This window comes from Mus caroli, chromosome 10 (genome assembly GCF_900094665.2).
Source record: "Mus caroli chromosome 10, CAROLI_EIJ_v1.1, whole genome shotgun sequence".
Lineage (NCBI taxonomy): Eukaryota > Metazoa > Chordata > Mammalia > Rodentia > Muridae > Mus > Mus caroli.
Window position 1 is genome coordinate 36543653 of NC_034579.1, and position 12832 is coordinate 36556484.

Below are 12832 nucleotides of genomic sequence, written 5' to 3' on the forward strand. Positions count from 1 at the left end.
GAATTCCTGTTTCAGAGCTACAGCTTTAAACACTGTCATGCTTTGGGGACCAGCAAGATGGCTCTGCAAATCAAGGCTCCTGCTGCCAAGTGTAGTAACTTGGGTTTGATCCCCAAGACGCACATGGGGAAAGGAGAAAACTGACTTTCAAACCCTGCTCTCTGGCCTCCACATGTGCACGATGGCACCCCCATATATGATTACTAAAAAAATTGTAATGATTTAAAAAAAGATTATTAGAAAGGTATTTTAAGGCAGCAACTAAAGTATTACCATGGCAAATTTTGAGATTTTCGAGCTACGAAAAACAGGTAACAGGAAAAATACTTGGAGTACAATGGAGGGGAACCTGAAGAATGAAAACTTATACTTAAGACTATAAACATTCAGACCCTGTGAAATGCTACAACTGTACAACTGTATCTTCTGCTTGATAACAACAGACACCTGCTGCCTTATGTGAACTGCTACAACTGTATCCTCTGCTTGATAATGACAGACGCCTGCTGCCTCCGGTCAGGTGCCCTTCTAGTTTCATTGGCTCACCCAGTCCTTACAGCAACTTTAGGACAGCTCAACCATGATGAAGAAAAGTTAAGTTTTGGACTGAAATTCTTGAAACCTTTGTGGCTTCAGAAAAAGAACAATTCAGGACTGGGGAGGTCACTTACCTGGCAAGCACAGGACTGAGTTCTAAACTTTTAACATATATTATAAACATCTAAAAAAAAAAAAGAGCTGGGTGTGGGAGCACCGGGCTGGAGAGGTGCTCCTTGACTGGCCAGCCTAGCCTACCTGATGGCTACCAAGTCAATGAGAGACTTGTCTTACAGTAAGGTGGATGGATGGAGTCTGAGGAATGACAGCTGAGGTTGTCCTCTGATCTCTCTCTCTCTCTCTCTCTCTCTCTCTCTCTCTCTCTCTCTCTCTCTCTCTCTCTCTCTCTCTCTCTCTCTCTCTCTCTCTCTCACACACACACACACACACACACCATTTAAACAGCCTCACTCAGCTTCTAAGTATGATCATATCTATATCTATATCTATACACATCAAAGGTGTTTAGAGATGTTGGCCACATGTTGCAAACATGAAGCACTAGGATTGTGAGCCATTTGTTACTGCAGCTTAACTAATGCATATTGGGTCATACAATCTTTACCAGAACCTTAGACACCACAAGGCACGTAGTGCAACTTCAGCTTGCTCTCTCTTCCTATTCACTGGACCCTTCAATGGGTAGCTGGTGGATATGTTTGAGTAGACTGGACCACATTACCTGACTAATTAACTGTATCATATTGATTTGTATTTTTCATACATATGCTATCATACTGGGGTCCTTCTAATGGCCCTTAGCTACTCAGTATGGATCTATTGAGCTACAATTGATGTAAAAATGAATGCTTGTTTATATTTTTATGCAATAAAATAGATTGAAGCCAAGGCTTTGTATATATTAAGTAAATGTTCCTCCACAGAGTTTCAGCCCAAGCCCTTAGTTTATGAATGAAGGATACACTGTACAATCAACACTGGCCTTGAGACTGCTATGTATCCCACATTGACCTTGAACTTGCAAGTCCAATGTCCCAGGCATTAGAGGGATTACAGGCGTGTGCCACCATCCAAGGCACAATCTGCCCCAATGAAACATCAAGATTAAGATAAGGACAACATGCACTGTCTCAGAATTTCCTTCAAGCCTCCTTTTCAGTTTCTTTCCCCTTTGAACATCCCTGCACACCTGTCCTGGCCATAATCTAATTTCTATTGCCATTCTAATTTTCAAGAATTCTGCACATTGTGCACTCTAGTCTCTTCCTGCCTGGCGTCTGTCACTCAGCATAACTGTTTGGAGACTCATTCTGCATAGATCACTAATTCATTTCTCTCACTTGTGAGTACCATCCAATCAGATAGGTGGACCCCAATTTAGTATTCACTTGTTGATGAATATCTGAGTAACTTGTTTTCTTTCTTTCTTTCTTTCTTGGTCTTATAAACCCAGCTGCTGTGAACATTCAAATAGATGCCTTTATATGGGCACATTCTTTCACTTCTTTAAAAAAAATTTCGATTATGTGGTGAGATGTTTTAGCTCTTAGGAAACCACCAAATCATCTTCCAAAGTGTTTTTGCCATCCTGCATCCTCCCTGAGGATTGTGGATGCTCCCCATCCTTGCTATACCTGCTATGATCTTTAACTTGGATCAAGTGTTTGCAGCATCACCAAGTACCAGGCTTTGTTCCAAAACTCATCAGCTTAGGTTCACGAGTCTTCTTATAATCATCTCTTAACTGGCACTCCTCCTTTAGGCAAATGGAGATTGTCAGGTAGGAACTCTGTGAACTTCCTCCCACCACCTATAAACTTAGATCTCTCAGTACCAATTATTCCCTCCTTGCCTCCTGGCAGAGCAGTGGAGCTGAGTCCCCACCGACTCCCTGCACTGTGCCTTGGAGCCCCTCCTACCTAATCAATTCTTGTCTGTCAAGCATCTTTCTTATCTTTTTCAACTACATATTCTCCTCGGTAGAATAATATATTCAATTCTTGGCTTTCAGGGGGAGGAGAGAGAGAGAGAGAAAGAGACAGAGACAGAGAGAGAGAGAGAGAGAGAGAGAGAGAGAGAGAGAGAGAGAGAGAGANAGAGAGAGAGAGAGAGAGAGAGAGAGAGAGAGAGAGAGAGAGAGAGAGAGAGAACTACATTCAGCAGTAGAACATGGCATGTTCCTCCTCACTGTACCCAGTCTCAGACTCTATCTTGCTGTCCGTTGTTCACCTGTCACTGCCATGTTTTTAACTGAACACTCCCCAGCCCTGGGCTCACTTGTTTTCTCAGTCCTTTCCATACTTGGTGACTCTCCTGGGTTGCTCTTCTCTTTTGCCTACCATGTTTCTGTGCCTCAGGCTAGAACCCTGGCACTGCTCTCAAAGACTCTCTCTGTTACTTAGTTGGCAAAGGCTTCACAGAAGTGATTAAAGTCCCTGGAATGGAGACAGTGGTAGGATCTCCCTAGCCAGGGCTTACAGGCGACCACTGCATCTTCATAAGACAAACACACCAGAGATCTGACTGCAGAAGAAGGCAATGTGGCCACTGAGGGAGGAGCCATGAACCGAGGAGTGCAACCTGGAACACTGGGAAAGTCTGATAGGAAATATTCTCCCTATGGAGCTGCTGGCGGGAGCAAGGCTTGCTGCCATTCTGACCCTGGGAAGTTGATTTCTGGCTTCCAGTTGCCATCAGTGTAAAATGTGTGCTACTTTATGCATATCAACAAGTTTTATGTGATTTGCTATATCAGCAACAGAAAATGGATATGTTATGCCAAGTGAAGCCTGGCACTGAACTTCAAGCCTTAGAGAATCCTGCTTGTTCCAAGCCTTCCTTTGGGGAAGAGGGTGAAATCTATGTCCTCACTTCAAGGCTAGGCACCAGATGGCTAAGAAAGCCCTTGCTTCCAGGGCCCATGGGCTCCACCCCAAGTTTGCCCCTTAGAGACAGACTATCCCCCAGAATCACTGGCTTCTCTCTGAAGAGCAGCCAAGGAAGCTACTGTTGGTTGTCAGGGACTTGTAAGATACAAGAGCTGTAGCAGGAGCCCTGATAGGAAGCTCCTGAAGTAATCCAGACAAGAGGCAATGGTGCCAGTCCAGAAATGTCACCGGCTAGGTTCTCTGTGTGTTTGAAGTTAGAGATGATGGCATTTGATGGCGCACGAATCAGGAAAGAAGCAGAAAGGTAAACATAATTTCTAAAGTTGGTGACTCTCACAATCACAAAGATGACCCTGCCATTAACATTGCAAGTAAGATCTAGATAATGGGGTTTGTGGTGGGTAAAACTCAGTGGCCGACTGTAGGACACGCATTACATAATAAAGTGGAGAAGTACCTGCATGTTTGAATGAGGCTCGTGTTTCTCAAAGATCCTATGCTTCTACAACTAGTAGGGCCTTGTAACAGGAGATTCTTAATTAGTTTTTGATAGGTCAAATGAATATGTGACATTTCTGTGTGGAAATGTTTTGAGATCTGCCCACAGTTTTATACGGTTACATCATAGGTTGGCTAATGTCAAACCTATTGACCTTACATAGACTGAGCCACCATGTAAGTCAGTATCATTAGCAAACTGATTGCCTAGCATCTTCCTGTTTTTAGTTCCTCTAAACCTGGATCAGGCCTGGGTTGGACATTAAATATTAACTGATATTTAAGTAGACTGAAGTCAGATTCATCGCCCATAGTAAATTCTCACATAGAAGTGTCTCTATGTGCTTATTACAGAAAAACATTCTTTATGGTTATAAAATTTATCATACTATTAATGCCTTTGTTCCGTTTATAAAGTTAGATTATTTTCTCCCCTCACATTTAGGGGATGCTGACAGCCAGTTCTTGTGTTTCAGCACACTCCAACACATTCTAGTTGTGAAGGGGTAGAGGGACTTCAAACTATGAGTGACAACACTGGAGAGTCCACAAAGGTTAGAGCTTTAGAAAATTTTAACGTGATGAATGAGCAATAACGCTAATCTTCCCATATCTAAGTTTATGGGCATCGTGAAAGTCTACATGCATAAAGCACAGGGTGTTCCAGTATTGAAAAGGTCACCCTGCTGCTGGGAGCTGCTCGAGGCTGGATCACTAGTGAATTTTCTCCTGGGCCTTCTACAGACAGACTCCTTCTCCTCTGCCTGTCCTGAGGAGTGAGTAGTTCATCACCAGCCCATAATAAAATTTCAAATCATTTCTTTTTTTTTTTTTTTTTTTAAAATTTTTTTTTTTATATGTAAGAACACTGTAGCTATCTTCAGACACTCCAGAAGAGGGCGCCAGATCTCGTTACGGATGGTTGTGAGCCACCATGTGGTTGCTGGGATTTGAACTCTGGACCTTCGGAAGAGCAGTCGGGTGCTCTTACCCACTGAGCCATCTCACCAGCCCTCAAATCATTTCTTAAGACCACATTTTACTCATTTGCTAACAACCCCTTCCTGGCGCATGGTTTCCTTCTTTCTCGGGGGACTCTGTTTCTTCTTACCTCTCTCTCCTCCCTTTGTGTGACCCTCCCTGTCTTTTGGTTTATGAACACTTTGGTCCTTGGCCCTCTTTTCGGTCCAACAGTTTTATATAGTGGTGTCCTCCACAATGAAACTTTCCATCTTGGAGGGTGGGTCCTTAAGACTCAGCCAGCAAACAACTCCCAAGTCTCAGGAAGTTCCTGAAACTTTCAAGGTTCATAAGGTCCCTCTATCTCTGAGGTTATATAAGTAGAAAAGGCTACTAAGACAAGGAGACATTCCTGGCCTGTCAATCTACATGCAGGTTAAGTAACAGCTTTTGTGAGTTGTAACCTATGCTGATGGGCCTGTAAGTAACCCCTCACCCACACTCCCATGAGTACGCCAATAAACTATTGTTTTTCTTAGTTAGACTTTAATGGAATCATTTCTTAGGGTCTGTCATTAGTGTCCTAACTGGATGGAGTAAACATTTGTTCTCATCTCCCCTGGGAAACTCGCACAACAGATACTCCCAAGACGGCCCTATCCAGACTTATAGCTTTAAATACCATCATTAAGTTGGTAAGTTCCATATTTTTGTCAGCTCCCAAACTACTGACATGTATAGGTAACCTTTCTGTACCTCCATTTCCTCATCTGTAAAGTGGGCATAAACCCAGTACCTATCTCACAGTGATGGTGATAACTGTTCTGTTCTCATTTGCAGATCTGTTTCATTCCACCTCAACTACTCCAGGAAAACGGACTTTGTGCCTTACATCAGAGCTGGTTGTCTTGCTGTGTTCTGGTAGAGTTTAATTAATAAAAGTCATTGTCAAGAGGTAGCATTGGAGCCAAGAGATGGTGACCCAGAAATTAACTGTCCCAGCTCTCTCCATATTTGACTCTGGGTTGATAGGGTCTGCCTCTTTTTCTAAGGGTCACATGACAGAGGCCCCTACTCTACAGCAATTTCTCTTGGATCTAGAATCTGCTTTCTTTCCATTCCCTTGGCAGCTCTTTAGTGAGCTGTGGGTGGGGGTTGGGAGCTTTGGAACCTTTGTTGGATTTATTTGACCATTTTCACCTTTAGAAAGAGACCCTTGGTTAAATCCCACTTCATTCCTTGCTTAGGCCGTGCTATTTGTTTCTTGCTGGGAGTTCATCAATCCAGAATTGGTGCAGTGATTAATTTAGATATTTGTCACGTGTTTAGATCAATGACTGATTTATAGAAAGTGCTATAGGAGTGTTTATGAAATAGACAAATTGTCCACATGTGCTCTCTATTTGGGAGTCCAGAAATAATTTTAAAGCTCCTGCCCTTCCTGGATTGGGGTTTTCCAAGGACACGGACTAAAGAACCAACAAGATGTGTGCACCATAAGAAGGGAAGTCAGTAGGCTTTATTGACACACTGGGCATGAGATATGAGAACAGATGGGCACACAAGTGTGAGGAATTTATTATAGGGAAGGGACCTGTGTGACTGGGAACTAGCACACCCAGAATGTGCAGAGCAGGTTATTGCACTGGGGACCTGAGGAACCCAGCGTGGTTTCTGTTTCAAGGCCATCTGCAGGAGAGCCAGAAAGCCCCAGTGTTGGCAATGGAGTCAGAAGACAGGCCATGCAGTGACTGACTGAGGTGTCTGCATACATGAGAGTGTCAGCTTCATTCACTGTCTACTCATCTAGATGTTAGTCTCACCCCAAATCCTCTTCAGTAAAACATTACTCAGAATGTTTGACCAGTTATCTGCATAACTGAATGTCTGGTCAAGTTGACGGACAATCATTATATGTAGCATGGCTCCCCTCCTGATTGTTTCTTTGATATCAATGGCGCCCATTTGCACTCTGGCTCAATGTAAAGTTTTCTCTCATGCCTCATCTATACCTCACTATATTTCCAGAACCATGATTCACCATTTTTACCATTGCTTCTGTGCCTAAAGCCACCATCATTTCTCAGGGGAGTACAGCCATGGGCGTCCATCTGCTGTCTCTAGTCTAACTCTAGAGACAATTTCTTTTCTTTCCTTCCTTTCTTTCCCTCTTTCTTTCCTTCCTTACTTCTCTCTTTTTTCTTCCTTCCTTCCTTCTTCCTTTTCTTTTCTTTTTTCTTTTTTTGAGACAAGGTTTCTCTGTGTAACTCTGGCCACCCTGGAGCTCTCACTCTGTAGACCAGGTTGGTCTCAAACTCAGAAATCTGCCTGCCTCTGCTTCCCAAGTGCTGAGACTAAAGCTGTGTCATCACTCCTGGCTGTGAATACTCTTTTTGTTTTAAAACTTTGTTGTTGTTGTTGTTGGTGGTGGTGGTGGTGATGGTGGTAACGGTGTTTATTCTTTGCTATAGTGGTTGTTTCTTGTAGGATCTTTTGATAGACAAGAACTATTCCCTTGTCAGTGGGTGCACTTAAAGCACCACCTGACTTAATTTTCAGTGGAACAACCAAAGGAATTTTTAGGTTGTTCTTTTGTTGTTTTTTTGTTTTGTTTTGTTTTGTTTTGTGTTTTGTTTGTTTGTTTTTGGTTAATTTACCAAATATCAGGTTTGTATTTGGGACCCCTCCTCTCTCCCCATTTCTCTGCCCTCATCCCCACTCTGAGTAATTCTTTAAAAAATACAAGTGGCATTGCATCGCTGTCTTACCACTCAGTGAAAACCGGGGTCCTCCAAAACGTTTAAAGGAGAAGATGCAACCTCTCAGCCCTGCCCATGCTGCCCTTGGACCTCCCCCACCCCTGCTCAGTTCATACAGCTGTTCACCTTGGGTCTCTTTGAACTTGACAGTTACATCCTGGCCTGAAACCTCTGCATTTGCTGCTCCCTCTGCCCAGAAAGCTGTCCCCTTACATTCTAACACCTCTCACACCACATTCCATTTCGGTTACCTCCTAAATGCTACCTCCCCCAGCAACTCCCCCATTACCCCCACCACCACCACCACTGGAGCACNCNCCGCTGTCTCCCCCCCCCCCCTTATCTTTTTCCTTGGCATTTATCCCAAAATAAAACTAGGTACTTTCAGGCGAGTTGTGCCACTAGAATATAATGCCATGAATATGGAGGGATTTTTTTCTTGTTTTTAATTTTATTTCCATATCCCCAGGCTCAGAATTGTACCCAACATACAATAAGCACCCAATAAATATGAAATCCATGCACAAATGCACATGTGTATATTTCCCTAACCTCCCAAAGAGTAATGTATGTGTTTGTGGACATATTTCTTCATAGGGGCTCACAGTAGCCCTGCCCCATTTAGCATTGATTCTCATGACCTATTGATAAAGAGGAACGTTTGCTTGTTTAAGATCTTAATGCATGTTTGGAAGATGATGTTCTGTAGAAGGGACATAGGGACACACTTCAGTTAACTCGTGAAGATCCTGGAATCCTACTTTAGAAGAATTATATTCATTTTATTGGGCACTATACCTGGCTACCAGACCTGGCTAGCAACAGTCTGAACAAGCCATGTTGATAACCTTGCCATATTTGTAAAGCTTCACTGGGAAGTTGTGGCTTCAGAGTTTACAGCTGTACCTATGTGACTTGAATTGTTTTGACCTCTGAAGCATGTCCTCCCAACCTGGTCTCCAAGGGAGCACATTAGCTTGCACAGTAACAACCAGACTTTTCACGTTCTGGGAATGCCATATGTGAATGCTACTCCCTCCGTGACTCTACCCTACCCCATGATCCGGATCTGGTATTTCATGTGGCTATCCCTGGAAGGAGATGATAGATATGTAATAGACTTTTTACAAACACACTCACAATTCAGCTTCCAATTAATTCCACCATCCACCACATAGCCAAGATTATATTTTTATAATGTGTTTATTTGTGTACAAAATATGTTGTAGTTTACTGACGCATGTGCAGCAAAATACTCTATCACATACAACAAAAATACATCTTAGACTCCCTTTCTCCTGCTCTTGGGGATGGCAACACTGTCTTGGCATTTCAGCAGCTAAAAATAAAGTGCTATTATTAAGCAGTATTGGAATGTCTTCACTTGACAAATGTGATGTACGATTGAGTATACAACCACATTTTGTTTGGTTTTCACAGAACAGGAAGCTCCAGGTCATGAACACCTCCAGAAGATACAAAGATTTGTATATATATGTACACATGTATACACTGTATATGTAAAATGCCAACAAGCCTCTTTGTCTGAGTCAGTTCGTTGCGTTCACGTTCAGTCCCTTTGCTCCAGAAGAGTCAGATTTGCACCGCTGAGACCTCAAGAGTTCATCAGCAGGCACCTTGACGCTCACCAAAGGCTGGCATGTTGGGTTCGTGGTGTTTGTGTGGGAACACGGAGGAGCCCTTCAGACTTCACTGGGAGACCTGGAGCGGAAGGGCACTTTGGATTGGAAACAGCCACAGAACAGGAGCCACAAGGCACGCTGGATCTCCTGGTTGCGGAAGGCATAGATGATGGGATTGATCATGGAGTTATAGGTGGCAGGCAGCAGGGTGGCATAAGTGTAGATGGCCGGGTCCTCTTGGCTACCCACCACACAATAGATGGCGAAGGGCAGCCAGCTGGCCCCAAAAGTGCCTAGCACCACGGCCAAAGTCCCCACTCCCTTTCTGGTGGCTGCTAAGTGGGGCGGTGCTAGGCAATGCTGTTGCAAAGCGATCTGGTGGGCGTGGCGCCAGACCACCTGGCAGATGCGCACGTACAAGTGCAGCATGATGCCAAAGACCACGAAGAAGGAAGTAGAGAGCAACGCCACATGGCTGCGTGTCAGGGGGCGCACCACGCTGCAGGACGTGCGGTCGGCCAAGCAGTTCCAGCCTAGAACAGGCAGCAACCCCAACCCGAGGGACACTGTCCAGGTGGCTGCTAGCAAGAGGTGCACGCCCAACAGGGTCCGGCGCGAGTAGTAGGTGAGCGCGTTGTACAAAGACAGGTAACGGTCCACTGTGATAGCAAGCAGGCTGCTGACTGAGGCGGCAAAGGACGCCACCAGGAAGCCCACCATGAGCAGGCTCACAGTCTCTGAGGGCACCACGTACTGGAACACGAAGTGTAAGATGAGGCCACAGCCCGCCAACAGGTCAGCAGTGGCCAGACTACCCACGAGCACAAACATGGGCGTGCGCAGCGCGGGAGTGGACGCGATGAGCGCCACCACCAGCGCATTTTCGCCTGCGATCACAGTCCCCGACACGCACAGCAGCACGTCCCAGGGATTCACTGCCGAAAGCAGTAGTCCCGAGGGCCCTGCTGGCAGCTGAGAAGACAGCTCCAGTGACCCGTTAGGTCCGCCGCCGCCTCCCAGCGCTGCGGATGCTGCTGGGGGTCCCCATTCGCCGGTGTCCGGTGCCCCTGCTGCTGTAGCCGCAGCTGCCGCTCCCTCGGCCGCTACTGCCACCACTTGGGACTCGTTGAGCGCGGCGGCGCTAGCGTTCATCGCCGCTAGATGTTGCTCCCTGCACAAAAGGGACCGCAGATTGTCAGGTGCACTGTCCAAGCTAACGATGAACTTTCCCCGCTCTAACTGCTTCACTTAAATTGCGTATCTCACCTAAGGAACACGCACGGAGCGCAGTGGGGGAAGTGGGGAAAAAGTGAGAACCCCAATAAATAAGCACCTGTTGAGTGGATGAATGAACGGAATACACGGGGTTTCTGAGCTTTGGCAGAGGTGCATAGATAGATTCCACTACGCACTAGCATGCATGAACATCCTAAAACAAATCAACCTAGAGAGTCATCTCTTTGCAAGCCTGAGCTGGGCAAAGCCGCTGTCCGCGGTCCTGAAAGAGAAGTTTGAGAGCCAGAGACCCCAGGTCTGGAACTGGGGATTGAAAGGCTAAGGGGGAAATCTGCTAAGGTGCAGTGGTCAAGCTTTGCTCCAATTCTTTGACTCCTGGACGGACTCACTCCGGGACTGCCTTTTACCCCCTCGCCTTCCCCAGAAGCTCAAAGTACCCTTAGGAGCCCGCTGCTCACCTAGGGAGTCAGGGATCCCGGGAGTCTCTGGTCATGCGCTCCGCGGCTGTGTGCCTGGCTATCCTCCCTGCGCGGTCCGAGCAGCTGCCTGCAGGAGGCTGTCCCGCGTCAAAGAGGAAAGTATTGGTCTCCTGTCGCTGAGCCACCTTCGCTGCGAGTGAGAGGCAGTGGCAGAGATGGCAGGCTGCAAGCTGCGAGGTGCGCGCCTGCCCGAGATTGACAGGCGGGGCCCGGTGACGTCAGGCTCTGGGTTCTGGTTTCAGTGCATTACTAGCCACACCCGCCAGACCAATCCTTCTTGACGTCTCCCCACCCCTCACAGAAACATTTCAGAGAGATCCAGAAGGAAGGAGAAGCCAGAGTCTCTACCAGTCCAGATACCTCCAGGAATGGGATGGGGCTGAGAGGAGAGAGAGAGAAAAGATTGAAGAGAGCCTGAGGCCGGGCGAAAGAGGGTGAGCTGGAAAAGGAAGGCGAGGGGTGAGTGACAATAAGCCACATAGCAAAGGCCAGAGCCAAGGACCACTGAAACGAAGAAGCCACGGAGAAGGGGCGGTTGGGGCATCTGTAAAGGAGAGAGAGAGAAAAGTTCTCTTTGTAAGAGTGTTTATAGCATTTGTGCCACTTGGCTATAGCCAGGGAAGAAACACAGAGCCGAGAGAAAAGACAAGATAAAAGGACAAGACTGGAAACCGTTTCTTTTTCCAGAGATTTACCCGAGGAATCCTCCCCGCCCCGTCCCCGTTATCTTTCTGAGCCCTCCCCTGCAGGTTCCACCACGATCTGATCTCTGCCCTTGCAACTGCTCTTTAACTGAAGACAAGGTCTGTGTCTTGTTAGAAAAGAAGAAAACAGCAAAATGTGATTTACTTTCCTGGCAACAGACTTTGCCCTGCTAATTACTACCTTATAAAACAAATTATAGGACCAAAATAGTGATAAGTCAGCTGCACAAGACTTCAGTAGGCACGGGTTTTATTTTCAGCCCAGATAAATCACCCTTTTGGTTCAAAGGTGTTTTGGTTTGTCAGTAAAAATGCAAGTATTTGTTTCTTTCCTTTGTAACCAGACAGAATCTCCAATAGCTGTACTTGGGCCAAAAGCTAACCCAGCTGACTCTGTAAGAGGCTCTAAAAGAAATGAATACACACTGCTATTACAATGCTGGACTGGGGCCACTGCTGTGGCCTTCACACATTACATGGTTTAGACAAAGTGGAAAAAAAGCAACGCACATTGTAGGTGCTTCTTGCCTCCTCCCAGCCAGTGCATATAGCTCTAGGGATGTAAAGAAGGAGATGAGGAGATGGGGGAAGAGAGAGAGAGAGAGAGACTCAGCAGGCCCATAGTCTGGGGGAGCATGGGGATGCTGTGTTGGCTACTTTATAGACAGGACCTCCCAAACCACCCCTGCTCCTGCCTCAGTGCACCTGAACTTACCTGGGAGATGGCTCATGCCTAAGAATGCTCAGTTCTTCATGGCAATAGCTAATGCTGGGCTATGCATGAATTTACCCTCCATTTGGGGGGTTTCGAGACTTAACACATTCCACCATTGTCATGAACGTAAAACTCAGTGAAGCTTCACGTTTCTGAGTTTCAGTGGAAGACTGCCAAGTCAGAGCCGAGAACTTTGCTTCAGAGCTGTCAACTGAACTGTCAAACCGCTGCCTTAGCACGAGGACTGCAAAGTTTGCAAATGATTCTGTAGGGTATAGGCACAAATCCTCACACATGGCCAAGACAGCTAAAAATGCAGGCCAACACAACATCTTATTATGAGTGTGTGTGTGTGTGTGTGTGTGTGTGTGTGTGATTTTCCCCCTTGGAGC

The 12832-nt window shown here is 46.0% G+C and overlaps 1 protein-coding gene across 1 annotated transcript; it reads right to left on the reverse strand.

Moving 5' to 3' along the window:
• Positions 1 to 8847: 8847 nt before the first annotated feature.
• Gpr6 (G protein-coupled receptor 6) lies at positions 8848 to 11162 on the reverse strand. Its single transcript, XM_021175102.2, has 2 exons — positions 11001 to 11162; positions 8848 to 10477 (listed from the first exon to the last, which is right to left on the reverse strand). The coding sequence occupies exon 2, from the start codon at positions 10456 to 10458 to the stop codon at positions 9367 to 9369; it is 1092 nt and encodes a 363-aa protein (XP_021030761.1). The 5' UTR covers positions 10459 to 10477; positions 11001 to 11162; the 3' UTR covers positions 8848 to 9366.
• Between the last annotated feature and the right edge of the window lie 1670 nt (positions 11163 to 12832).

Coding starts and splice junctions, on each gene's coding strand:
- Gpr6 (XM_021175102.2), bottom strand. CDS start 10,458: ATGAACGCTAGCGCCGCCGCGCTCAACGAGTCCCAAGTGGTGGCAGTA.